This window comes from Passer montanus, unplaced genomic scaffold, assembly GCF_014805655.1.
Source record: "Passer montanus isolate IOZ18808 unplaced genomic scaffold, ASM1480565v1 scaffold23, whole genome shotgun sequence".
Lineage (NCBI taxonomy): Eukaryota > Metazoa > Chordata > Aves > Passeriformes > Passeridae > Passer > Passer montanus.
Genome location: NW_024366926.1, coordinates 6,021,736 through 6,049,403, shown reverse-complemented (window position 1 = coordinate 6,049,403; position 27,668 = coordinate 6,021,736). Strand labels below are relative to the sequence as shown.

Genomic DNA, 27,668 nt, shown 5'->3' with positions numbered 1-27,668 from the left:
GCTTGTTCACATTTCCACATTCATACTTGGAGAAAAGCAATTACCAGCTCAGTTCCCATCCTAAAGCTTAGAGCGACCTTGCTCAATGTTTCTGTCAAGTCACACCCAGGAAATGCACGAGGCCAGTGCTTGCTCTGCCCACTCCTCCCCACACTGCCAGAGGTGCCTCTGTGGCATGGTGGGGGACATGCTGCCTCTCTGCCTGCAGCACCCCACATCCCAGTGTTTAATGAAGCCCTGAGCAAGAAATTCCCACACACATCCACTGAAAGCCTTCTCCATCTTTTAACATTCCATGCCTGCTGCAACTTGCAATGCCTTGTAAAAGCCAATAGAAATATACTTCCCCCAGAGCACAATCTGTCAGAGGATAATTCATTTAGAACTTGGCTGAACGAGTTTCAGGGCACCATGGGCTTCCTGGAAGGCAGGAAGACTTATTCAATTATTCCACACACTGCCACTACCACCGCTTTTGCTTTGCATATGCTGACACCAGAAGCTGGAGCCACCATTAATAATCAGCCAATTTTCCCTATTTACTTTCCTAACAGGGTAAAATTCTACCACACAGGCCATGCACTGTTTAGTTCTGAAGATTTCTAGCAAGCCAGCTGCTCTGTAATTCACTTTCCTGTACCACATATACATGAAACTGCATACACCATGTCCCAATAAAACAGCTTGTGGACAGTCAACAACACTTTGTTCACTATGTAATTGATTTAAATACTTGAATTTGATGCACCATTTTCAGAAGTTTTGAGATTTGACATGTTGTCTGTTTAATTACACACACAACCCAGATTATAAGAGATCTGCAAAAATTTGTTTCGGGAATTAGGAAAAAAAACCAAACATGAGAAAAATATTTGGCACTGCTCTGTGCCCAAAAGTCCTGAAATATTTATAATGCTACTTGACCAGCCAGCACTGCCACCCTCACACATTCAAAAACTATGAGTCAGGCCCTAGAAATAAGTAGTGCTTTTTAATCTCACAGTTTTATTGCCAAGATACACTCTGAGGTTTTGCTGGGTTTTCCAGCTTACTTTTCTTAAATCTGCAATGCAAGACCAAAGGATTATTTTGATGACTTAAACTGAATTCAGATTTTGATACAAGCACATCAATATAAAGGAGTGGAAGCTTAAAAGCAACCCCCCACAATGTTCCCCTCCCAAAAATTCACAGTTACGTTGACACTCAAGAACAGCACCAGCAAAAGTAACTGATTTCCTTTATAATCTTGACTGCAGTGATTTTGGAAGGGCTGCTTTAGGAGTATCTCTTCAACACACAGGAAGACAGCAAGAGGTTGAAGACAGCTATGTGTGGTCCTGATTAACATCCAGATGAGGTTACTGGTGCATATCACAAAGCACTTCCTCTTCTTCATGGGACAACTGGCAAAAGGAACTCAGATCTGGTACGCAGCAATGAGGCCCCTCTGATGACAGATTTTGGCTCCATTTTATTCAAGCCTTTCAACAACCTCTACTCTTCCTCCCAGTGTGAATAAAAGGGATGGGGAATGGCTAAACTGGTATCTTCTGCATGCTTTTTAACCAACACTTTGCTTTTAGACTCCATTTATTGATGAACAGAGATCAAACCAGTGAAGCTGCTACCTTCTTTATGTCATTTAACCCTATCACATTGTAACAGCCTCATGGGCAAATGGCACCTAAACCCCCTGTGCTCTCCTGAATCAGAATGGCCTGAGGCAGCTGATGGAAGGAAACCACTAGCATTGCCATGCTACGACGTTGGGATTGCAGAAGGGATCTTGTGGCAGGCTCCAAAAGACAGCCTCACATGCTGGACAGCAAGAAACTGGAATACATAGTTAAGTCATGCCCAGGAAGGTCAACAATTTGTCAGGAAACTAAAAGCTACAATACATCTCTAGACCCACTTCCCCATTTCACATGTAACACCAGCTACAGAATTTTCCCTAGAAGCCTGCAGTGCTTTTTGGGTTGGAAACCCAAACATGCACGTGCTGCTGACGGTATTTATTCAGGAATCCAGGGGCACCCAGTTGCTCATAAAAGAGCAGCTTGTTTCTTGATGCTGAAGCATTTCCTGTAACTACACCCATAAAGCAAAAGCTGTCTGTATCCAGCCCTGCTTTTCTGATAACAGAAACCCAGTGCTGGGCACAGTAGACCCAGGACATACTACATCTGGCAAGGACTGGTACAGTTCAGAAAAAAGGGAAGGAAAAGGATGGTTACAGACTTGCAATGCAGTACTAATGCAATTCAAAACAGAAAAAAGCTATCCTTATAGCTACTTATATCACCTGCTTTAGAGTCCAAAGCTCTTATTATTTGTCACTTGGGGCTCTCTGACAAACATACAATATATTCACTAATTTTGTATGTCTTTTAGCTTGTGACTTTTTCAGTTCCTAATTCTATTTTATTCCTATCCCTTAATTTGCTTTATGAATCCTAAACCCTGTTAGCATCACAGGTAATAATGGATTCTGAACAGCATTTATCTTAAACAATAACTAGGAGCAAAAACTCCTGGTAGAATTATTTCAGCACTAAGGCCCAAGTCTTCGGACTAAGAAAAGGAAAGACAAAACTTAAAGGCAGTGCAAATTGTGTTCTTGCAAAAACTACCTTCCTCCTTCTGATAAAACAGGCAACAAACTAAAGGATTCAAACCTATTTAGCAGAAACTGAAAAAAATGTCACAAGAAAACCAACTCTGATTCAGTTTGAGTGGTTAGCCATCATAAATACCAAAGTGAGGTTATTTCCTAATTCATACTGCCCATTGTTATGTACAGTGTTTCCTAGAATTGACACTAACATTACTTAAATGTCATTGCACTTAAGTCTCAACTATTTGTGTGCCACCCCTCTCAAGTGTATGCTTTCCCAGAAGCACAGCAGTTATACATTCCACTGCGCTCATCTTTATCCCCTCACTCTGGGTAATACTTTTCTTCATGAGGAATTCCCTCTTGTGAGGCCTTATCTCCCATATCCAGCCCCCTTCCAAGTAATACAGAAATTTCTCTCAAGGGAATGAATCCCTGCTGCAGGACAGAGGCTGATTAGGTAATCATCATCAAGGCAAAGCGGGACAGGAAAACCTCATTTTGTGCCATGGGAATATGTTCCTTGCTAAAGAAATGGAATTCTGAAATGGAATGTAGAAAGCAGGAATGGGAAAATTAGGACATGCAATTAAGAAGAAAAAAAAAAAGTACAGAGTGAATGAGTGACAGAGCAGGCATTCAGAGTTAGCAGAAACACTGGAGGCACTCCATCCTGTTGATGAGGTCAGGAACCAGCTGACGTCAATGACTAAGGCATCCAAAATCCCGTACTTCACCCATCTGCCTCCATCCCAACGCCAAAAGTGTGCCTTACATTTGCAAGGAGGAAGCACTGGGAGAACACCCCAGCAGTTTGGCCTTCCACAGTGGCAGAAGGTTACGAAGTAAAACGTCAACACCAACTGGTTTGCCCTAAATCCTTCCTTTGACTGCTGTAATCAGAGTTTCCTGTGAGCAATTTCCAGTTATTTCATCCCACACCATCCAGAACACAGGTATGAACTGATCTGGGCTGTCAACTGCAACAGCAGCAGTTTTCATCAGTTCAGGTATCAAAACTAATTAATGTAATTTTAAGTTTCAATGATCAGCAGTTTCTACATTTTACAGCTGGAGATGTGTCAATGGAAGAAGTACTCCCACAGAGGAGCTACTCCACTGGCCAGTGAGTATCACATTCCCTCTGACATAAGAGGGATGGTGACACTTTTATCCAGAGATAAAGTGCAAGAATTCAAGCCTCTAAGCCTTAAGTGCATACCTCATGCAAACCATCTTTAGGTTTTCACATTGAAAGTGAATTGCATTTCTAGACATTTACACAAAATTTGTTCTTTCAGTCAAAAACACCTACTCGTCTGTATTTTGTTCATAAGCTCAATTATTTAACCAGCAGTTCAGAAAACTTGTAAAACTACCCAAAAAAGGACATGCTCTGAGGGTAGTAATCGCTAGCTTAAAAATTATAACTTAGGCAGTAACTGCATAGTGCAAAAAGAGAAGCATCTCTACATTTCCAGGGCAAGAGTTAGCACTACTAAAGCACTTGCTTTACTGATGGAATTTGGCTGTCTGGTAAAGCCCTGTTTCTATTTGAGCTCTCTGGATGCCATACAAACATCTCTGCTAGTCAATTCTCTTAGGCTAACAATCACTGGCTCATGTAGAAAGTTGTCTGGGAAAGGTCAACTGTCTCCTCCAAGGAAGTCTGTGTTTTTTTTCTTCCTGGTAATAGGTCTGAAGAACCAAAACTGCAGGGTGCCGAGCTGGGATATACACTGACACAGGCTGAGCCTTATGCAAGGCTCATCTTATGGTAACAACTTATATGCCCACAATTGCACTTTTCATTGAGTGTTTTTCCAGTGCCAAGGCCTGGGTTCTTAGTATATACAGGATTACAATTGATTTGCACAATGCCAAACTAATTTAATTTACAAATTATGCTCTCAAAGGAGATTCATGTAAGCCCCAGCTACAGTGACTTTTGATTCTAGCCAGCTGCCAAAATGTGACAGCTGGAAAGTGGAGAGAAGAGAATGTATTCATAGCTGACAGAAGTTGTTATTTAATAAGCATTCAGTGGCAGTTTTCACAGCTTAGTACACTGACAGACATGTCCTAGCAAGTCTGGCTTCAGCACTTCTAGCCTGTACTGTCCCCAGGTACCTGCCACCACTGTGCCAGCAGACCCAGCTCCTGTGGTTAAGCCTGCTGGGCTGAGAGAACCTCTGCTGCACCAGTCTCTCCTATTATCCCTGCTTAGGGCACTGATGGAGGACGAACTTCATCTGTGGAGTTGGCGTTAAGCTCCGTCACAAAAAAGAAAGCACAGGTTTTCTTCCACCAGCCTTCTTCAGCCAGTGAGTAGCACTGACAGGGTGGGGGTGAATTCACATCCAAGAGGACTATTTGGTACTACACATGCTTATTCCCACTTTTGAGAGTGCCAATATTTGGGGAAGGGTGCCTTCCTCACACCTCTCAGCATTAAAAGAAAAGATTTAAAGAAGACAGGAACTCAGCCAGGTAGGATGCAAGGCTCTCCAACCATTACTGCTTCCTTTGCAAGGCTCTTTGTGGCCCCTGATGACTATTTGCATTACATTTGGTCAAGTCATGACTCCAACAATCAGTCCTCTGTGAAGAACTAGTGCACCATCCCCCAAGGGTTAAATATATACTGAATCTATATTTTGGGGGTTGCCTTTTCATTTCTAAACAATTGCTAGCATACTACCTTAGATGCTGGGCAAAGAACACTCTCATTTGGCGTAGATTCAAAACACTGTGATTTGATGAGCAGCTGCAGAAAGCCAACAGAACTGTCTGAAATTCAACAAAGGCTATTGCAGGGTCCTGCACCTGGGAAAGAACAACCCCAGCCACCATCACAGACTGGGGGCTGACCTGCTTCAGAGCAGTTCTGTGGAGAAGGACCTGGGGGTCAAGGTGGACACCAAGATGTCTGTGAGCCAGTAGTGTGCCCTGGGAACCAAGAGGGTCAAGTGGATCCTGAGCTGCAATAGGAAGAGCACGGACAGCAGGTCGAGGGGAGTGATCCTGCCCCTCTACTCATTCCTGATGAGGTACATCTGGAGTGCTGTATCTGATTCTGGGCTCCTCAGGACAAGAGAGACATGGAGCTCCTGGAGCAGGTCCAGTGGAGAGTGACAAAGATGATCAAGGGCCTGGAGCATCTCAAACCAGGAAAGGCTGAGGGAGCTGGGCCTGTTCAGCCTCAAGCAGAGATGACCACGAGAGGACCTCACCAATGTCAGAAACTAATGCACAGGAAGTTTCATGTGAATGTGAGGAAGAACTCGGCTGTGCAGGTGACCAAGCACTGGAACAGGTTGCCCAGAGAGGCTGCAGCATATCCCTCACTGGAGATATCCAAGAGCTGTCTGGACACAATCCTGTGCCGTGTGCTCTGGGATGACACTGCCTGAGCAGGGAGGCTGGACCAGCTGACACACTGTAGTCCTTTCCAATCTGACCTATTCTGTGATTCTATGAATTTATCAAGTGGTCTTTAATGTTTAAAGCTTTACAAGGCTTCCATTTCCCTACCGGTCTAATAAAAGCAAGCCCAACCCTACTTTCACAAGCTCTGTGGTTTGTAAATCTCCCTTGACTTTTTGTTTGCTTTTGTCCCTCCTTTTAAAGGCATTAGGTAAAGAAAATCAGAACAGCACAGAAGGTATTGCTCAGATACACATGCAAACTGTAGACAAACAATCCCATGAACCTGTCAATCCAAGTCTTCCACAATGTAATGTGAAGTCTGGAACCACAAAGAGGAGAGGTACAAAACACTGGACTCAAAACTACACCTGGCTTGTCACGTGTAAGATGCACATTAAATAGAAAAATCTTTAATAGCAGATGCACTTCTATGAACTTTGAAATTGAGCTGCTCTGCTTGGCAGAGGGAGCTTTTGCACAGCAAAGCTGCTTTTGTTTTTCAAGGTTTCTGAACAAAATGTTCTATAGCTAGAGTTTCCACCATAGTGATACAATCTTGTTAATAACAAAAATACACCTTTGTGTGTGCATTTTTTATATTTGCAGCATTTTGCCTTGGAACTACAGAATTTCTTTTAAAAAATCTCAAATTATATTGCTACCAATACAGCACCACACTTGGATAATTTTCTCCACAACCTGAATAAATTTTGGCTGCAAGAATAAGCAAACATAATCCAATTACATTCATTCAAATACAAAAGCTAACTAAACAGGGAATCTTACCCTCCTGAAATTGATGCATTCTATGTTAATCCAGGCTTAGCATCTAAATCACTAGTCAGGTCTTCAAAAGAACTATGAAATAATTAGCACAAAATAAAATTTTCTTTTTCCTTCCCAGGGCAAGTACTTCACATTGTTTTATTACTTGTCAGGGAAAAAACTAGATACGGAGTTAGATCATTCCTTAATATAGCCCAGGATAAGTCAAACTTCTTTCATATCCAGTTAACATGCAAACCATTTGACCTTTCCAACAGGACTACTAGAGACCTGGCAAGATCTACTTTTTAGCCTATGGGACTTCACACAAGGCATTACATTTTACTTTAGGGCTTTGCTACAGGCACAGCTGACAGCAGTTGCAAGAGTTCATTCGTTCAAATACTTTCAACTATCTCCTACATCTACTAAGCTTAACTGTTTAAGCTGAAGTTTCAAATAAAAAAGTAACTCCAAATGAGAAAAAAAACTGTAATACTAATCCATAGTGACAAAATATTATGGACTATTCCACTTGAAATTTTCTGGTCTACAATTCTCTGTGGCTACTTACTCAGTAGTTTTAGCATAAAACACAGTTTTTGGCGCAGTGCTTATTAATCTGCTTTAAAGGTGTGTATCATGATAAGATCATCAACTTATTGCATGTCATTTTGTCCCCATGCTACCTCTCTACTCAGGACAGCATACCGAAGCAGCTATACAAAACTGCACTGGTATCTTGAAGTGACAAAAGATGAAAAGCTACTGTGTGTGGGACACCATTCAAGTAACTGACAGTGTTGAAAGGTGAGCAATGAAAGAAGCAAATAAATGGGAAGAGGGAAGGAACCCATATATTCTCTTCTAAGAAAACAGAGTACCTCTCGCTGCAAATTCAGCTTGAGGACCCCACATACCAAGCAAACCTGAAGAGGTACTTCTGTCATATTTTCACTGCCCTGAAGACTTGAGCCATTTAAACTCATGGAACACTGGCCTTAGCAGTGGCCTCCGTCCCTCCTGCCTCTATTCTCGTAACAGCCACCTGTAGAAGCAAACCAACTCAACACAACAATGGGCTGAGTCCAACTGCATGAGGTACAACAAGGAAACATTCCTGCACCTGGGTCACAACAACCCCATGAAGTGCAACAGGCCTGGGGCAGAGTGGCTGGAGAATGGCCTGGTGGAAAAGCACCTGGGGGTGCTGGTTGGCAGCAGCTGAACATGAGCCAGTGTGTGCCAAGAAGGCTAATGGCATCCTGGCTTGTGTCAAGAACAGCGTGGCCAGCAGGACCAAGGAAGGGATTGCACCCCTGCACTCATGACTGGTGGGGCCACACCTTGAATCCTGTGTCCAGTTTTGGGTCCCTCATTACAAGAAAGATACTGAAGTGCCAGAGAGTGCCCAGAAAAGGGCAAGGGAGCTGATGAAGGGTCTGGAGCACAAATCTCATGGGAAGCAGCGGGGGGAGCCAGTAGTGTTTAACCTGGAGGAAAGGAAGCTCAAGGGGACCTTATTGCTCTCTACAGCTACCTGAAAGGAGGCTGTAGTAAGGTGAGGGTCAGCTTCTACCAACAAATAAGAAGGACAAGAGGAAACAGCCTCGAGTTGTGCCAAGGAAGGTGAGTTTGTCAGAGTTTATATCAAATATATAGAAAATTCTTCACCAAAGGGGTCATTAAATATTGGAACAGGCTGCCCAAGAAAGTGGTTGAGTCACCATCCCTGGAGACATTTAAAAGATGTGTAGATGTGGCACTTCGGGACATGGTTTAGTGGTGGAGTTGGCACTGCTGAGTTAGTGGTTGGACTCGACAATCTTATAGGACTTTTCCAACCTAAATGATTCAATTATTCTATTCCTCATATTTGTTCAAACTAACCTCAGCCTCAATTTTCATTTTTTATGACCACAGGCAGCAAGAATATCACCTTTCCCATATTTCCACTGCTAGGCATATGAGAAACAGTTTTCTCTCACACTTTCCCTTATATTGGTAACATATGAAATCTATTCTTAAAAAGTCAAAACAAATAATAATTAAAAGAAAAAAAAGCTAACAATGTTATCTCCTGGCTCCATACCAAAGCCAAACAAACAAACCTTTCAACACCATGTCTCTTCTCACAATGCCTTTTGATAGCCATCGGCCAATGAATAATGAGAAAAACAGTTACACTAAAAATAGCATCTCCAAATGGTGGGGAAGTCGACAGAAGCTGTCAGGCCTCCAGGGTGAGATACTTGCAAAGAAAACATGCCTAATATTTTGCAGTTACTATTCAAGAAATGCTCCTGTCTTTTGGCCTCTGGAAGGACTGCCAATTTTGCATCTGCTCTGAACATCTAATCAGAGTTTATTTTTTCACTACATCTGTCTTTGAGAAGTAGACACTGCAAACAAATACTTTAGTTTTTCCATCATGAAATATTTAGCTTATATTCCTCATACCGTAACTAAACTGTCACTTATAAGGGAAAAAAGAAGAACCAGCATTTTTTAATGTAAAAAGAATGTGCTCACACACAACATCAGACATTCCTCAGCTACAAACTCTTTGGTTCCTTTTTCTCCCAGTACAGCCAGCTCCACCTTTGGTGGAATGACATCAGCAGAGGAACTGTTTTTTTTTAAAAATTAGCTTCCTACTCAGTCTGAAGAAGCTGTCCAACCAATAAGGTCATGAACAGAACGAGATGCAGACACTCTTCTTACACCTCTTCTACCCCACGCCCTCCCTGCTTCCCAAGCCCACACACCAGTGCTGCTCTGTCATTCTTTAAACCACACAGCAGAATAGACAAGGGAAAGAACACAAATGGTCAGAGGAAACAGCCCTCTCCACAGTTTTCAGCACAAAGATGTTAAACGATAGTGAGACAAGAGGCAGCCGTCAAATTACATCTGTACCAACAGATCTCTTTCCATCTTTAGGTTAAACTGAGGAGCTCTCCAAAGACTGTTGCTCGCAACTACACTAACTCTCTAGCACTCTTAGGACTTTCAGAACACTTGCTCATATTAAACCACTTGTGCAGCTGGGAACTTTTAATTATCCAAAGGAAAACCTCTGCTCCTTCAGGATGCAGTGCACAGAGGATGTAGACTTTGGCACTGGTAGCTCATTTGTCATTGTCAGTATATTTTTCAGTAAACCACATCTTGTAAACAAAATTAAACAGAACAGAATAACACTTCTTGCTTGGTATCTTGGTAAATCCCATTCATTTCATAAGCACTGATAGCTCCTGTAAAATACAGCATTTGCTACCCCAAGAGCAGCAGCAGCAGGTACAGGCTGTGATGTCTGACAGCATCTCTGACCTGTGCCAGGAAGTTACAGAATTACAGAAAGGTTGGGATTAGAAGGAATGTCTGGAGAGCATCTGGTTCAACCCTGCTGCTAAAGCAGACTAACTTGTGACAACTAGCACAGGATTGTGTCCAGGTGGATTTTGAGTATTTCCAGAGAAGGAGACTCCACAGCCTGTCTCACCAGCCTGTTCTAGTGCTCTGCCACCCTTGAAATAAAGTTGTTTTTCCTCATGTTGAGATGGAGCTTCCTGTGTTTCAGTTTGTGTCTGTTGTCCCTTGTCCTGGGCACAGGCTATGTCATCTCCAGGTTCAACTCCCTTGGACTTCCGTCAAAAAAAGAGATGCTCTGGTCCCCTAGTCATCTTCACAGACCTTTGTTGGACCCCCCAACATTTACTTGTCTTCCTTGTACTGAGGAGCCCAGAACTGGGCACAGCACTCCAGATGCAGCCTCACCAGGTCTCAGGACAGCAGCACAATCACACTGCTCTTCCTAACGCATCCCAGGATACTGCTGGTCTTGGCCACCAAGACACACTGCTGGCTCACAAAGTTTGCTGTCCTCCAGGACCTCCAGGTCCTTCTTGGCAGAGCTGCTCTCCAGCAGATCAGTCCCCAGCCTGTGCTGGTGCACAGGGTCATTCTTCCCCAGGTGCAGGACCCTGTATTAGTATTCTGCTGAACAGAATTATGTTCCTCTCTGCCCAACGCTCCAGCCTGATCAGATTTTGCTGAATAGCAGCACAGGTTACTGGTGTGTCAGCCACTATTCCCAGTTTTTTACCATCAGCAAACTTGCTGAGGGGACACTCTACCCATTCATCCAGGTCACTCATGAATAAGTTGAACAGGACTGGACCCAGAATTGACTCTTGGCGAACACAGCTGGCTGCAGGTCTCTAACTAGACTCTGTGCCACTGATCACAACCCTGAGCTCTGCCATTCAGCCAGTTCCCAATCCACCTCAGCTGCAGTGGTGGAACGCATCTTCAGCTGCATTTTGTGCAAACCATCACAACTCAGTAACAAATCAACCCAGCACACCAATGCCAGCAGCTGCCAGCTAGGGTTTACTTAGGAGCTCTCAGCAGCTTCCAGGATGAAGCATAAAGTTACTGACACAGTTATCACTGGCCAGGCCAGCAGTTCTAGTGTTTCCCTCCTATTCACATACCTGCTTGAAAGAGTATTTCCCCAGCCCTTCATTAAAATAAGTTATTTCATACTTACACAAAATTTGATTTTACTGTAAATTACACTTACAGCTTAACAAAGTAATTCACACAAACACAAGGGCAAGAGGCTCAGCCAGACTCTAGTCAGTCAAAGCTGACATGCTCCAGGTCCACTCAAGACATCATTTTCCTCTACTGTCTTCTCACTATTTTCATACATATTAATGACCTCCCAATACCAGCCTAAAGAACATCAGGATGCTCATGGGATGAATACTGAACAGCTGACATGCTGTACTTGCACATTCCCTACTTCATCCCAAGGTGGGCTGCTCTCCCACGTACTGCTTGAGTGTACTTCTTTCCAACAGACTTATTATCATGAGTCTTCTGTCAACTATAAGCTTGCAACTTCAAAAACATCCTTGAAACAGCTGAAATAATGAAAATTGAGAAAACTGCAAAACCAAGTGGTTATTTCTGAAGCAGGAGTGGTGTTTGTTTGTTTTGGGTATTTTGAGGAAGAAAAGTGATCAGTGAAGCAGAAAGAAGCTGGCAGTGTGGGAAACACACTGAAAGAAGCTGCAGTAGAAAGGTCAGTCAGGTCCGAAACACACTGAAAGAAGCTGCAGTAGAAAAACAGAGCTGTCAGTCAGGTCAAGTATTTCAACATGACTGTATTCCATTTAGTTCCTACAGCAAGAGAAAAACAAACAGCAAAACATCTTCTGAAAAACAATAGCTAAACTTGTCACCAGAATTCAACAAGGAAGTAACTTAAATATAAGAAAACATCTGATGTATTTGCATTAGGTGGGAGGGTATATATTGCATACAGATGACACTAATCTTCAAACTATAGCTTTGCTTGAACACTTCCTTGTTTATTGGTCATAAATATTGCCATAAAACAGAGAGAAGTACCTTTTAGAGACTACATCACAAAAATTCTGATAAGCTACTAACATGTCGAGCACACATTTGGAACAAGTATCCAAGCCAATCACAGGTCATCCCAAAATAATGAATACATCATCAACACCATTTATTTCAATCTGCAGAGGACAGCAGTTTTGACAGCTCTAATGTTAGTCATGCTTACTGAGATTATTCTGGCTTTGTTAAAGAAGCATGGGGAACTAATCAACTCGCCAAAAAGTAAAGCAAATATAATATTAATTCAAAGTCAAAAGAAGCATAGATAGTTTTAAAAGCTACTGTGTTGCACTTAAATAACATAGATGTTGTACATATGATTAACCCCAAATTCTGTTAATATAGAACTTAGCATGCCTGAGAACCACTTCATGAATCCTACCTAGCAATCTACTGGAGTACTTTATTTCCAAAACGGCATTTGTTCCTTCTATTGAATGAGAATAAACTCTTGCGTAAAAAAATCTTGTTCTCATCTCCTCTAGCTTTCCCTTTTTTTTTATTCTTGCATCATAGTATAGGTCTTGAAGGAATAAGGACAACAGTTGTTTCTTTAATTCACATAAACCACCATGACCAAACAGTAAGAACAGCAACTCAGAATTATCTAAGTTTGCACACCTGGACTCTAGTAATTTCTGTATTCGTCACTGCAGGCTAGCTGCTCACAGTTTGCAATTTCTCGTTACACAAATGCCACCTCAGAATTCACTGTCTGGAAGCCCTACAGCACACTTACATGTGGCAGCCTGAGCCACTTTAACACTTGGCTGTTAATAAACCTCAACCCACCCTTTATCCCTTATTACCCTGAGAGCAGCTTCCTTCCCACGGGCCCTTGCTTCATGGGAACCATACCGCCCATCCCACTCCCACCACCGCACTGCCCCGCATCAGCTCCCCAGTGTTAAATTCCTGACCTGGGCAATGGCACTCTGCAGGGCTTCACCAGGCAGGGAGGAGGACTGGGAAAAGCCACCCTGTTGAAGTCCAGCCAGATACAAGCTCACAAAACAAGTGCCACATGCATTTGTGTTATACGGACACGTATACATGTCATGTATGTACACAAAACTATGTGCTTATACAGTATATACTTACACTGCTATATATAATAACCATCACATTTATTGCTTCCCATGAAATGTGTACAGCTGTATAATTAAACATAGCAACTTTACAGCACTCAGTTATATAAAGTGACTGACATTACCCTGCAATAACTGTTGATATTGGTTATGAAGTTCTGACCAGTCTGCAATACACTAATTTATGAAAAATCAAATGCCACTCCTGAACTAATGTTAACTTTAGCTGACCATAAGAATTTCAACTGAAGGACACAAAACAGGCTCATTGTACCCTATAGAGGCAACATGGAATACGCCCATTTAAACTGTATCCTGTTCAAACTCAAGTGACTTACTAAAAACTTCCTTCGAGGAACTGTGAGATCTTAATTTGTTCAAATCATTAGTGAAGAGATTAACTTTTCAGATAAACATCTTTAGAAACCAGTGTATTCTCTGTGTTTCATAAACTACACTTTATTTAAACCTAATTTCAAGGAGTTTAAACTAAATCAGGAAATTAGCCCTCAGCAGCCCAGCATTCATCTTCAGCATCTAGAGGACAAATTAAAAACAAAACAAAACCGAAGAGTCCTCTTTGCCAAGGAACATAATTATGCTGTCTCATTACTGTTTTGCTAAAATAATTTAATTAGCAGCCTTCACATACAGGAAGGAATTTATGCTACATCAGGAAAAGAACAGCTTGGGGGGGTGAATTGTACACAGTGTTCTAGCATACCAGGAACATGGGTGTTGAATTCTTCCAGTAAAAACTATCGGGCCAAAGCTGGATTGGCATACCAGAACTAAGCTTTTTTTTTTTTTAATCCAAAGGAGGGGGGGGGGGGGGGGGGAATTAAAAAATAAAAATAAATAAATAAATAAAGGTACCAGGTAGTCTAATACTTCAATACTTGCATAGTTTTAACTGCAAGTAGGAAGATACAGCACAGGAGCGGTGCTGAGGTGAAGTGGAGACTGTGCTTCCCTGCCCATGCACAAATTAAAGCTCCAAAACCACACCAGACCCCATCTTTCATTATGTCCTGCTCTTGTGGGCACTGACATTTGTCATTAGGGAATCCCATAACTGAGGCTTTTATAGGTAGCTCTTGAGGCCAATTCCTCCAGGCTACTCCGTGCGACAGCGAATTTGATTCCTGCAATAAAGACGTAGTCTAGGCTAATTCCAACATATGTTTCCTCTTTTAGATGCGAACCCTGCTTACAGCAGGACTGCACTCTAGATCTCCAGGATAACAGAGGCCTGTACAAAAAAAAAAGCATTACCCTTTCCTGAAGCTGGCTGTTTTGCATGGCTGACTGCCTATAGTGCTAAACTGCTCGTCAGTATCACGCACAAGGACCCTGCGTAGGCAAGCTCCTGTGCCTTTGCAAATCCTTGTCATGAAAGCCCTTGTACCATCAAATCAGTAGAGTGCCATCCACATCCCCAGTTTAAATTTCTCACTAGTGTACAAGTAACCAGCTACTGAACAAGAAAATGAATTACAGGTCACCTTTGAAGTCCCTGCCATACAGGAATAAACTGCTTTTCAGCTCCTTCTTGTCTCAGATATTAACTGTCTGAATCAGTACACAGGCATTTCTACAGATCTCCAGTCTATTTTAGCCATATAAAAAGAATTTTTCAGAGGCCAAACTGTACTTTAATTTCACCAGCATAATCCACCAATGGATAAGATAAGCCAAGACTAAAGGAACTGGAAGGGTTTGAAACACTAGTTAAGATTAGCTAAAAATATCACCATGATGCATAAACCCAAATAGAAACCTGCTCCATCTCCCAGGGCAGTATCAATTCTGCCATCTCAACAGGTGTAAAAAATAATTCATCTTTGTCACTAAACTCCACAAAAATGCAGAAGGGAGAAGAGAGCTGTTGACAGAGGAGGGGCCATTTGTATAGAAATTACTCCACCTGGTTAATCAGATTTAAAGGTGTCAGTGTGCAGAGCCATCAAAAAAGCCAGTCCCTTCACCCACAAATTTCCAGAGATCCTAGAAATTCAATACTGCAAAGTTTGTCCCTGTATCTTATGTGCAAAGTGCTTCAGCCATCTGCAAAAGGCTATGAAACATAGCCCACACTGAAAGACAAGCCTTCCTGAAAACACAGTTTTAAAGTAGGAAACTAGTTAGACAGTGCTGGGTACAAAGATCATATTTGTTTTTACTTAGTTCCTCAAATCCTTTGAATACCAGTTCAGAGCACATACTCTATAAAACACTCATGAGAAACTGGCACATTCACTCAGGCACATATTGATGAACTGTTATTTACAACTACTGTCATTAAGTACCATTTTATTACAAATAGTAGGATTTGTAACAACAGACATCACAAGATCCTCAAGCAGCTAAGGGCTGCTGAATAAACAAGTGTAACACGAGTGATTTTTCCCCACTGTTTCTCATTTGAAATGCACAGGCTCAGCCCAGCAAAGTAAATTGCTTGTTTCCTGTCAGCTTTCAACCTCTGCATCTCTATTTTCTTTATGGGAACAGGGAAGGGAATTCGAGGGTAATTCCTTTTGTTATTTGAATAAACAAATGCAGATAAAACAACCATTTCAAATGAACAAGTCCTTCCTAAGCTAATTTTCTTGGAGCCTTTATACAATAAAGACTTATTTTCCCCTTTCTATCCCTCCCTCCCCGACCCCCAAGAGCCCTCCAAGCCACAGGGCAAGCTGAGCCCCAGTGTCTATAATTAATGGCTTTGTCTGAAGGTTGTGTGTTGGCCACAGCATAACAGATACCCACATGCAGGAAAAGAATCAAATGCACTTACTCGAGAGATAGACAGAGGCACATTGAAATCTTTGCCCCCTTGAAGCCTGAAACCCCAGGGAGCCGGCCCAACCAAAGACACGCTGTAGTTGCTCATGATGTTTAGTATTCACGGACCAAATCCAAAGAACTGATGCCTGCAGAAGAGGATTAGAGATTTAATTTAAAGATTATAAAAACAAAAGGCACTGTCTGCAAGTCTGAAAACCTTCTTTTGTTGGCTGTATTCCCCTCCCCCCAAAACAGCCAAAAACTCCACACCAGGTTTGTCATGACTTGTGCTTTTATTCCCCATATGTTGTTTCCCTCCACAATTTAGGAAGAAACAGAACTTGGAGAACTGCCGCTGCCAAAATGTTTGACAACTACTTTTCACTAACAAAACACTGTGTGGGGCAGGGGTGGTAAAACCATCCAGCATTAAAGCTCAGCTTAAAAAAAGTCAATATTGAGACAAGCATGAATTGATAGCACCCCTTAAACCGAAGTATGGAAGACATTAGCACTACTAGCACATTCATTTCTAACAAAATTAGTATCATGTGCTGCCCTGTCATCAGCTCAAAGCTTATTTCTAAACACAACAATGCCAAAAGCATCACAACTTTGCAGTTAGTCAGAGGAAAATAAAGTGCCTGTGACTTTCTTATTTTTATAGCACAGCTTCATAGTGGCAGAACAAAGTCACAGATGAGACAGGTATTAAAACCAACCCTCAAAACGAAAGCCATGAACTAAAGCAAAATATCCACAGTCACAATTTAATGCTGAGGAAGCAACACCCAAGCATCTCCCTCTCCACAAATGCGACTAACAAATTACCTTTAAAAGGCAACTGAGATATTTAAGTGCTGTTCAGCGTCAAAGATAAGGGCTTCAGTTCCACCTCAGATAAGTAATGTTACAATGACATCTTAGGTAGTGGATGCCGTCTATTTTTGTATAGTTGAAGCCCGGCAGGAGCACACCAGGGCAGGCTGGTGTAAGACTACACCGGGGCACAGCCAGATTCCATACTCATATAGGGACATTTAAGGTGGACCTTCGGCCGAGCAGCAGCAGGCGGCTGCAAACCCCACCAACCTCTGAAAAGCCCGGTTTTAGCTGTTCCTGCGCTGCAGGGGGCCACGTTAGTTTCTCAGAGGCGGTGGATTTTTCCAAATGCAGCCCACCCACAAGGAGCTTGAGGGCAGGGCAGCCGCACAGCCCCCATCGACGCAAGGATGTCACTCCCCAAGAGAGTCATCCACAACACACGTTTTTGGGTTCACCTCCCAAAGCAGCAGAGATCCACTCAGACTTTTTTCTAAATCAGTGAAGTTTTATTCACACCGATGGCCACTCAAGTAACCAGAGCAGGGCTACTGGCATTAGACAGCACGATATATATACATATATATTAGGAAGCAGAATTTGGAGCTTGAACCAGAGGTGCCTGAGTAATTGGGCCATTCCCAACCCACCACTGCCCGCTGGCACCCAGCAAAGGGGCAGCTCTCACCCCAGGCTCTGACTCGACCCTCCCTTAAAAACCTCGACAAGCACCAATGAACAGAAGGGGAAGCGCACAAGATTGAGCTCGCCTGTGGCTAAAGAGGAAGAAAAGTCCCCGCCAAGTTCGGGCTAGGATTCTTAGGAGGCTTGCTCACCACTAAAGTGAGAACTAAGCTGTTTAATTACCCTGCGCAGAGAATTCTTTCAAAAAGAGGATCTGAATTAGTCACAGATTTCCTTCTGCATAAAAATACACATTCGGTTCATTCCCGATAAATGAAATCCTCTGCAGTGACAGGTTACCGTAAATTATGAGACTGCAAAAAGCAAGCCACATCGACTGATCAGCATAAAGTGCAGTTGTTTCACACAGGTGAGCAGGCTTTACCTGGCAATTGAAACTAAAGCACCTGTGTCGCTTTTTCTTTTCTTTTTTTTTTTTTTTAACTGAGCATCAACTAGTTACAGCTACAGACCCAGGAAAAAGAATTAATTCTGTAAGGAACTGATACCATTCTTTTTCATTTGTAGCAACTAGAAATAGTTGCTACAGGGAAGAAACTGCGTGCTGAAATACCGTGCATCACACTCAGCATCACTCATCTTTCCTTCCTCATCCCCTTAATTCTGGTATATCTGTATCTCTAACCTGACAGATACACTAAGAAGGAACAGCAAACAAAGAAGACCCGCTCCAAATTTATTTAACAAATTTCTTAAAAGGTGCCAGCCAAATGGAAACACCGCGAGCCACCAACCTCACTTCACGTACGGAGCATTGTGCAAACAAACCACCTAAGGGTGAAATTGTGCAACTTTCCTTCAGACGATCAAACGCTCGGTGGACCGGCGTCTGGAAGGGGGAATTTCAAATCCCCGGCCGGACGCCGGCCCGCACCGCTGCCGGCCAGGGCGCGGAGCCGCCGGCCCCGCCGCACCCAGCGGGGCCCTCCTGCCCCGGGGCGGCCGTGCCGAAGGAAGCTGGAGCACAAGCCCCCGTACACCCCACACACCCGCTCTGCCCACCTGCCCGGGACGAGGAGCCGCACGGCCAGCGCAGGCTGGGGACCAGAACTCCCCGCAGGAGCGCTCGGTCTCGCCTCCAGCGCTCCCACAGCCCCAGCCGCTCCAGGGGCAGCCGGCGTGTGGCAGCCCCGCGAGTGCCCCAAAGCCCGGGGAGCGGGACACACCGGAGCCCTGTGCCCTACGGAGCAGCCCTACGGGCACGGCAGCGCTCGGCTGAGGGCGAGGAGCCCCGCAGGTGTCCCGCAGCCCGGGCTCCCCGAGGCGCTGCCCCGGGGCCGGGCCGCGCCCCCGCCGCACCCCGGCACCCCGGCCGGGCGCTCCGCCACCACGGCAAGCTGCGCGCCCTGCTCACAGAAGCTAAATGAAACGAAAATAAGCACCGAGGAGCTTTACAAACCGCGCCCGGCCGACCGGCTTTTTGCCTAATTCCCCCCCTGGTTATTTTCTGTTCGCTTTCTGCCGCCCCGGCACTCACCCGGCGGTGCGGCACAGCGCGGAGAGGCGAGGACACCGCAGCGCGTCTGCGAGGCGGCAGCTCCGTCCCCCCGCTCTTGTTTTCACTTCCGTCTCCCGCCGCTCCTCCCCTGGCCCGGCCCGGCCCAGCCCTGCCCGGCCGCCACGGGACGGGGCTGCGGAGCGGGGCAGGGGCTGCGGAGCGGGGCAGGGGCCGGGAAGCCCGCGCGGTGCCCAGGTTTGCCGCGTTGTTTGATTTGTTTTGGTTTGTTTTTAACCGGGGAGCGCTCGCTTTCGCCCCGCTGTGATTTACGCACACGCAGCTGCGGGCGCACCTGTGGAGCGCAAGGGCGGGCGGAGAGGGGCCGCTCCCCTGTGCCCGTCCTGAGGGAAGGGCTGCGCTGCCGGCAGGGATGGGGGCAAGCCGCGGGGCGGCCTGAAGCGGAGCAGGAGAGCCCACGAAATGAGGGAGTTTGGCTGATTTAATGTGAGGAATGACAGGGATGTGCTCGCCCCCTGAGGACATCAAAGTGGGGGGAACGGCGGCGAGGCGGAAGAGCTGTTGGAGCTGACAGAAGGCTGGCACAAGAACAAACAGGTATAGAGTAGCCATGCATAAGATCAGCTCCGAAACTGGAAGGGATCCGCCAAAAGTTAATGTCTCTGGCACAGCCTCGCTGTAGGAGTGGATACATTAAATGAACCGGGTTCTAAGGTGATGCTTGATCGGATTGTTATAGGACAATTTTTTTTAACATGAGGACTTTCCAGCTGGGAATGCAGCTGCGGAATCTGTGGAGCGGGGCGGGCTGGCTGGGACAGCACTGCTGGGTCTGCCAGCGCCAGCCACTTCCTCTGCCTTGGGAGAGGCAGGAACAGGGCAAAGATGAAACTGCAGTGGCACTTCAGAGTCACATTCAGACGTGGGGAGGCTTGAGGTTCCTGCCAAACTTCAAGTCATTACAAGCAAAAATGGCAGTGGGCACTTCAGAGTCACATTCAGACGTGGGGAGGCTTGAGGTTCCTGCCAAACTTCACCCGCGACAAGTCATTACAAGCAAAAATGGCAGTAAAAGAAATGTGCATCTACTTAACAGTACCATTATCAGTTCGATGCAGAAGATTTCAGTACCCTCCTCAAGCATGGATTTACTGTGGAGAAGGAGTGCAGAAGAAATCCATCCAACACAATACACAGTCCTCATAATGGACAGCCCTGCCTCTGGCCCCAGAACACTGTCTCTTGGTTTTTTTGTTACTTGCACAGCCTTAAGCCTGATTTTGGCCCTGCTGTGCCCCTTGCCCTCACAGGCTGCCCCAAACAGGAGCCCTCAGGCTGGAGCTGGTGCTGGGTTAGAAGACCTGTGCCTTAGGTGCCTGGGTGTGCATGAAACCAGGGCCTGTCGTCCCATCCTCTGAGCCCTGGCCCAGTGAACCTTAACAAGGGTATTTTAACAGTGTCCCACTGAGCTGTGTGTCTTTAACTAGGACAAATGCACCTCAAATAGCATCTCAAGGAAAAGCATCTAAACCACCCACTACTGTAGCCAAACCACTGTTTCAGAAACCTTCCTTCCTTAGTCTGCTGTTGTCCTATTAAGTCTCTCCAGTCGGGCAAAACTAAAAATCCCTGTTACACAAACAGACTCTCACATGATTTTAATTCATGGAGGTAAAAATTACCCAACACAGGGATTTTTCATTGTGTCACAAGGGCTGTAGGTCACTCTCAAGCTGTTTTATTTATTGGAGTAGAGAAAGCTCCAGGATCCCACACCCCGGTGTGACTCACGTGATATCTCCAGTGTCAGCATGTCCCTGTGCTGGCTGCTTGGGTAGCAGTCTGCTCTCAGCTCACCAGGGCACACAGCCTGTGCTCCTGCTTGATATTGCACTTTACCACATTAGTGAAAAACATCCTTTTCCACTTCAGTTCTCTCAAAGCCTTCAGCTTTTCCTGTTGGAGAAGCAGCTTGCACATGCAGCATCTCAGGACAGCGTTACATTAATTCATCGTGACCGAAGAAGAACGTGCAGTGAGACTTTTGCTGCTTGGTGTTGCAGCAGGTTTCAGCCCCGGCAAGCCTGCACACAGTCTGCTCCATACCCACCCATGGCAGCAAGGCCAGTGCCGCTCCCAGCTCGGAGCTGGCAGTCTCATCTTTGAGTCCGTCATCACTTCGCTGTGGCGTGATCGGTTTGTAACAAATGAATCTGTTTTCCTTTGCCTCCAGACACGGGGCACAGACATAGAGGCAACTCATTAGCTCAAGATCGCTCCATTCTTGGTCGATTTTCAAATATTCTCCTCTTTAGAAAAAGCTTTTCATGAAAATGAATAGCAAAATTGGAGACAGTAAGTTGAGCAGCAACTAGAAACCTCGGCAGCAGCTAGAACTGTGGCCTGGCTGTTCTTCCTACCACTACCGGATTTTAGACAGAGCTTGCATTTTCCCTTCAGAACAAGGAAGGAAAGAGTCTGGAAATTAATTAAATGCAGTAGTCAGCTAGCCAGGCAGATACAGCCTATCTCAGAATTACTCAGGCACTTAAGCCTCCTTTAAATGCTAATGAAATGCCTTAGGTGCCAGGTAATGGGCACTGCAAAACTGACAGAGAATATCACCTGCGGTGAAGTACAAAAAGGTATTTGTAAGTGGGGAAAGTAGCCCATAAATTATGAACAGATGAACAATGCACAGTGGAATTATTTTTAATTAAACACCACTTAATGTAACATTACCCTCCTGTGTGCTAAAGCATTGAACTACAAGCTGTGCTGTTACTGCGCTGCTACTTTCACTTTTGCTTTTCTTCCAAAGGTAAAGCTAGTGTAAATATTTACATTCAGCATATAACTGCTGCTCAGCACAAAGTAATCCTCTCTCTAAAGATGTTAATGTGAATATCATCTAGAGCATAACAGCTTATTTCCAGTTCCAAGATAGCTCTGTGGCCAAAAACTACAATAAATTAGATAATTTCTATGTGTTTCTGTGAAGCAGGGGCTGCAGTCAGCTTTTGACAGGGCAAGCAGTTACACTTTGGTCACAGTGAATCCCAAACCACCTAGAACTGGTATCACAGAAGAACTTTTATTTTTCTGGGTTTTCAGAAGAACTTTTATTTCTGTTTGTTTGGTATTTTGTGGTTTTGTTGTTTGTTTTGTTCTGTTTTTCCTGTCCCTGTTTTGGAAAGATAGCCTGTGCTGAACTGCATCCTCTCTCATACATCCTGTCTTCCACAATAAGTCCAGTTAGCCCAAAAACTTCTTGGCATGGGAGGAGCCATGTGGCTGGGCAGAGTGGCTGGCAGGAGCTTCAGCATCCAGCCAGCTGGATTCACCCACCCAATTCACCTTGGAACGGTTTTGTCAGCCAAATAAAACCCTCATGGTCAAGTTTTCTCTTACTTGTCACCCTTTTTTCTCACCTCTTAGAGCTCTGTTCTCCCCGCAGCTGTGCTGACCATCTTCACCACTTGTCATCAGCCCATTTTCTCACTGAGCATGTTTTTTTTTGTGTTACTTCTGCTGTAGCTGTGTCCTCTCTGGCAGCAGTTTGCTCCCCATCTCGATGATCACGACAGCTTTTAAACCCATGGTTTTCATCACATTGAAAAGTTAATGGTGTTGGTGTTCCCACTCTAGCCATTGAAGCTCTTAATGTTATAAATGGATTTGTTAGTCTTTTTTATACCCAGATTTCTTTTTTATTTCAGCTAATCAAGCCTTCTTTAGTTTTTCTTTATTGGTGCTTTTCTTTGTAAAGAGAAAGTAATATTTACTAATAAAATACTTCTTATTTACAATGTCTCTAGAATCTTGGTAAATTGCATAAACAGAGGAAATGTATGTTATTGCTGGACTCCTTTGTAGTGACTAAGCAGATACATTGGAGCCTGGTCATTCCTAGTTATAAGCTAGGAGTATTTGGTTTGTTCTCTCCTCCTCAGGTAAAAGAAGGACCACCTTTGTGGATGCAACAAGTTAAACATTTCTACTTTGTGTGTCCAAGCCAATGAAACAGCAACTAAACCTCTTCATTCCAGGAAACACAATTAACCTTTTCAGAAGCTTAAGGTTATCTTCTTATCACATTAAACATGGCCCATTTTAGGGACTGAAATCAATCTGAAGCTTCTCAGAACGTCACAGCCTGAACAGCTTCATCCTCACAGCCCTGCTGTGAGGCATTAGCCTCATTTTACAGATGGTGACCAGAGGCAATAAACATTTATTCATGCAAGGAATCAACTGTCAAAGAATTGAAACCAGTTCTTCCAAATTCCTTCACCACTACTAACAACTAACTACTGGATTACTCTACCCCAGGCTGACGTAGCCTTTTCTGCTTCTTCAAATGGAGCAATACATGGGAAGAAAAAAGAGGGGGAAAAAAATCAGACTTCATATTTACTGGTTTTGACAGAGTTATGGGAGTAATGCCTTCAATTATCCCTGTTCTTACCTCTTGAAGCGAGCTGCCTGCCCTGATTTCCTTTTCCTTAATGGCAAGGAATGGTTAATGCAGAAACCTGTGGCTTGGTGTGGTTTAATTACAGTCCATCAGCTGTGCAGGAAGGGCTTGCTGAATGATGTCTTTGAGCTATGTTTGAGATCCACCACCAATACCAATTAAGTCAGGTTTGGCAGGTAAACAGCCAAACTTTCAGAGTGATGCTTGCAGTTATTTATATTAATTAATGCCACAGGGGAGGAAGTGCAGCTTTGCCTGCAGACTTGTGCGTGATAGATTGCCTTGGCGAGGGAGCCAGGGGGTGCAAGCTGCAGCACGAAGAGCCTGGCAGGTCAGGAGCAGCTGGGCACAGGGGTTTGGATAGAGGGCACAGCAGGGAAGCAGGCAGCTCCCCTGCTTCATTCCTACCAGCACCACTCACACACAAAAGCACAGGCTTTTTACAGGGTCTGTTCTGCTGCTCAGCCTGGGCACCCAGCAGATGCCGCTTGGGGCTCCCCCACAACCCCACATCATCCTCAAGTCAAAGCCCTTCAGCTGGCTCACACAACTGAACTGGTACGAAAATGAACATAGTCCAAACCAGTGACACCACCCCACTGTATCTACAGGTCTAACAATACATTTACAAGTGTTTGGAAGTAAACCAAGGGGGGGAAAAAATGGGCTTATCTTTCCTGTTGGATTCATTAGTTGCCCTGCATTTTATAACTGCTTAGGTAAAGCCATACAAAAATCTGTGCATACAGAGAAACCTCTCTAGGCCTTTGTAACCACGTCTAGAGTTGTTTGGGTTTTTTCCCCCAGAGAAATACAAAACAGGCATGAGAGCAGTAAGATCAGCGAACATGTTCAGGACATCTTATTTTAACTGCTGCCCACATGAAATGTTATATTAACTAATAGCTATTCCCACAGTAAATAAAATACAGGTAGACTTTACTGACAGAGGAGAACAGCAGGAGAAAAAGAAACAGCCAGCAGAGAAGCTTATATTTACACATCTTAAGAATTTGAACCAAATTTGTACACACCAGTGTCATGTTTACGTGTGAATCATTTTGCAATGATATATTTGTGAAAACACCAGTTCCTTGTTGACTTTGCAAGGTTGGATGCCACATAGATCTGGGTGTCACTCCCAGAAGACTGAAACCTGCATTGTGCTCATAAATTTGTTCAAAATTCTTTGCATAAATCAAGAAGAGCAAGAGGGGCAGAAGGGAGCATAGGTACACGGAAGCACCTCTCACGGTCAGAAACAGTTATGCCCTCCATGGGTGGATCCAGGAGCCATCAAGCCTGAGCCTTTTCCTCCTGAAATGCTACAACATTTCTTCTCAAATGAATTTGCATCTTAGAAGTCCTTGTGCTTCTCTGGTCCCAGCTGTTCCCATCGGAAGGCTGTCCTTGCCTCTGTTTGTTTTAATGGCCAGCAACCTGCGTCTTATTTCCAGACTAAGTTTAGTCACATGTGGGTTTAAATAGTTCTCCCTCACTGCTGTTTGACTCCTGGGTATTTTTAGAGGGAAACCATATCCCCTGTCAACCTTCATTTTTCCTGGGCTGAACAAGCCGAGGTTGCCTCAGCCTCCATTTGTAAGGAAAGATCGTGGCACTCCTGCTGATCTCAGTAGCCTTTCCTTACACCTGTTCGGATTTGTATTTTCCATGGGCATGAGACATCAAAATCATATGTAGTGTCCTAAGGACACCTTACTGATGTCATCTTCTGCCATGGATTTAGTGTTTCCACTGGAAACATCTTGATTGATATGTCCCAGAATGACATTTCCCTCTCCAAAGAAAACCGTAACAGTGCCCCAAAGGTACTGGAGAATTGTCCAGTCGATTAATTTTTTTCCTATTTTTCTCCGAATTTCAGTTTACTGATAAATTATATCCATATGTCTGCTTTTCTCATCTATGCTTCTGAATTCAACTCCATTACATTGTTGTTCTTCCCATGACATTTTTCAGATCTTCCTCCCTCCGGATAGGGCCTCCCAACTTCTGTCATCCACAAATATCATTAGCAAACTTGCAGTCTTTGTGCCTAGTTTACTGTGAAAGCATTAAGCAGGAAAGCTTTCAAAACCTTTTAATTTTATAACCATATATTTATATAATTATATACAAATATGTAAACAAATGTCAATAACTATGTTTCTGCATCATACTTCTTGTTGCAGTCTTCCCTGCTGCAGTCTGGCACCTGCACACCTGGCATAAAAATGATGGCTTTGGCAGTGTAAGGATTGAAGTAGAACATCAGATGCTGTCCTGAAGCCCAGATGAATGAAATCTGACACATTGACTTTGTTTACAACCTCAGTGACAGGACAGCTGTGAGGTTGGTCTGACACAGGCTGCCCTTGGCAAGAGCAAGAAGCCATGCTGGGAGGAAAGCACAGAAGTGCTGCGAGCCCTGTCTGGAGAGATGTTCAGACCAGAGCCACAGGAGTCAAAGACTGCTGAGAGGTCTGAGCAGAGATGGAAACAGAGAGAGCCAGTATTAAATTACATTTCATGATGTCTTAGATGCAAGACATCATTGTGCTGATGTTTGCAAGGCAGCAGAAAGGGAGCACTTAGCAGTGTCATAGAGTTACAGACTAGTTTTGGTTTGAAGGGATCTTAAAAGGCCACCTAGTCCAACCTCCCTGCAATGAACAGGGACATCCTCAACTAAATCAGGTTGCTAAGAACCCCGTTTGTTTCAAAACGGGATAAGGAACAAAAGGAAGATGGAGAAACAGTGTTTTAGAGTTTAAGGCTGCTAAAGCAAGGTAAAATATTCTCTTAGACAATTTAAAAAAAGTGGAAAAGAAAGAAAAAGCTGTTGTTGAAGTATTTCTCATCCATGTTTCCTATGAGCATGGTGGTCACCTAACATGGATAAATCAAAACTATGCATATCTCAGTTGGTCTCCAAGCTTATTTATTATATCCACATATGGAAAAACATACTAGCCGCTTCCTGTAGAGGTCAGGCTATATATAAACAACTGCAAGTGAAGCAGGACCTGATGCAATTGGCTCTGGTAGCTGCCTGTCCACAGCATCTGTGCAGCTGCAGGTGGGACGTGGAATCCCATCAATCAATCTAGGGTTAAACAGGAGCTGACAGTACTTTGGAGGAACATGAAGTGCCTGCAACCTATTAGCTGGGCGCACGTCTGCACTTTCCCTCTCTTTGCACGAGAACCACCCTCCAAAGCACAGTGAAACAATCCTCTCACCCTTGAAGCTTTCATTCTAAAGAATACATGGGAGTGGCAGAACAGTGACATCCATCGTTTTAGGCAAGGTGTGCTTGGTGAAATGCATGACACAGGTTGCACAGCAGTACCTGCAGTGTCTGTGCTAAGTGACAAAAAAATATATTAGAGACTAGTTAAAGAAACAGCTTGAAAACAGCTTGAAGGAGAAAACAGTGAAAATGAGAGGGAGAAGAGTGAAAAGTTCCAGCCACCACCTATTGCATCTAAACTCATATTGTTTCTAAAAATACAAAAGCAGAAAGCTGGTAGGAAATATTGATGCCAGAAAGCTTTCAGCAAGTAAAGGACCATGCTGGTGCCCAGTGTAAAATTGAGCCTCCAGAGCTCCAGGATTAAATCTGACAGCCACGTCCTAATGCCACTGCTCAGCTCCACCTCAGCTTGACCAACACTTCAAAGCCTATTAAAATCAAGCAGAAACTTTCTGTACCTCTGGCTCCTAAGTTTAAAATTGGCCCTGGACTTTGTCTCGCATTTCGCCTCCTCCCCAGCCCTGTAGCTCGATACCCCTCGTTAGCCTGCTCGGGATGGTTTGTGTCCCTCTCTCTGGAGAACATTTGTCACCCGGGACTGCTCCAGCCCCTGCTTATTTTGCTGAGAAGGAATTTTGGCAGCAATTAGCCGAAGTGAGTTTCGGGACCTTCAGCTTGTTTGTTTGACCTCTGGAAGTAGGTGGCTAATTCAAGGACAATGGAAGCTGTCGTGTTACCTGTTACCAACATGAAATCAATCAGGGGAGGGCAGGAGTGAAGTCAGCCTTTCTGTTTTGATAAGAGGGTGTCCAAAGATCCCTGGA

General features: G+C 44.2%; 1 protein-coding gene across 9 annotated transcripts in view; it reads right to left on the bottom strand.

Annotated features, from left to right (window-relative positions):
- Positions 1 to 19,286, bottom strand: part of PDLIM5 (PDZ and LIM domain 5) — a 127,110-nt gene extending 107,824 nt beyond the window's left edge. For 2 of the 9 annotated variants that reach the window (XM_039710604.1, XM_039710605.1), the window contains exons 1-2: positions 19,133 to 19,284; positions 16,139 to 16,274 (exon numbers count right to left, since the gene is read on the bottom strand). In XM_039710604.1, the coding sequence (XP_039566538.1) occupies positions 16,139 to 16,234 (96 nt within the window). In that variant the 5' untranslated portion in view covers positions 16,235 to 16,274; positions 19,133 to 19,284. The other 7 variants (XM_039710600.1, XM_039710597.1, XM_039710602.1 and 4 more) reach the window with 7 other exon arrangements.
- Between the last annotated feature and the right edge of the window lie 8,382 nt (positions 19,287 to 27,668).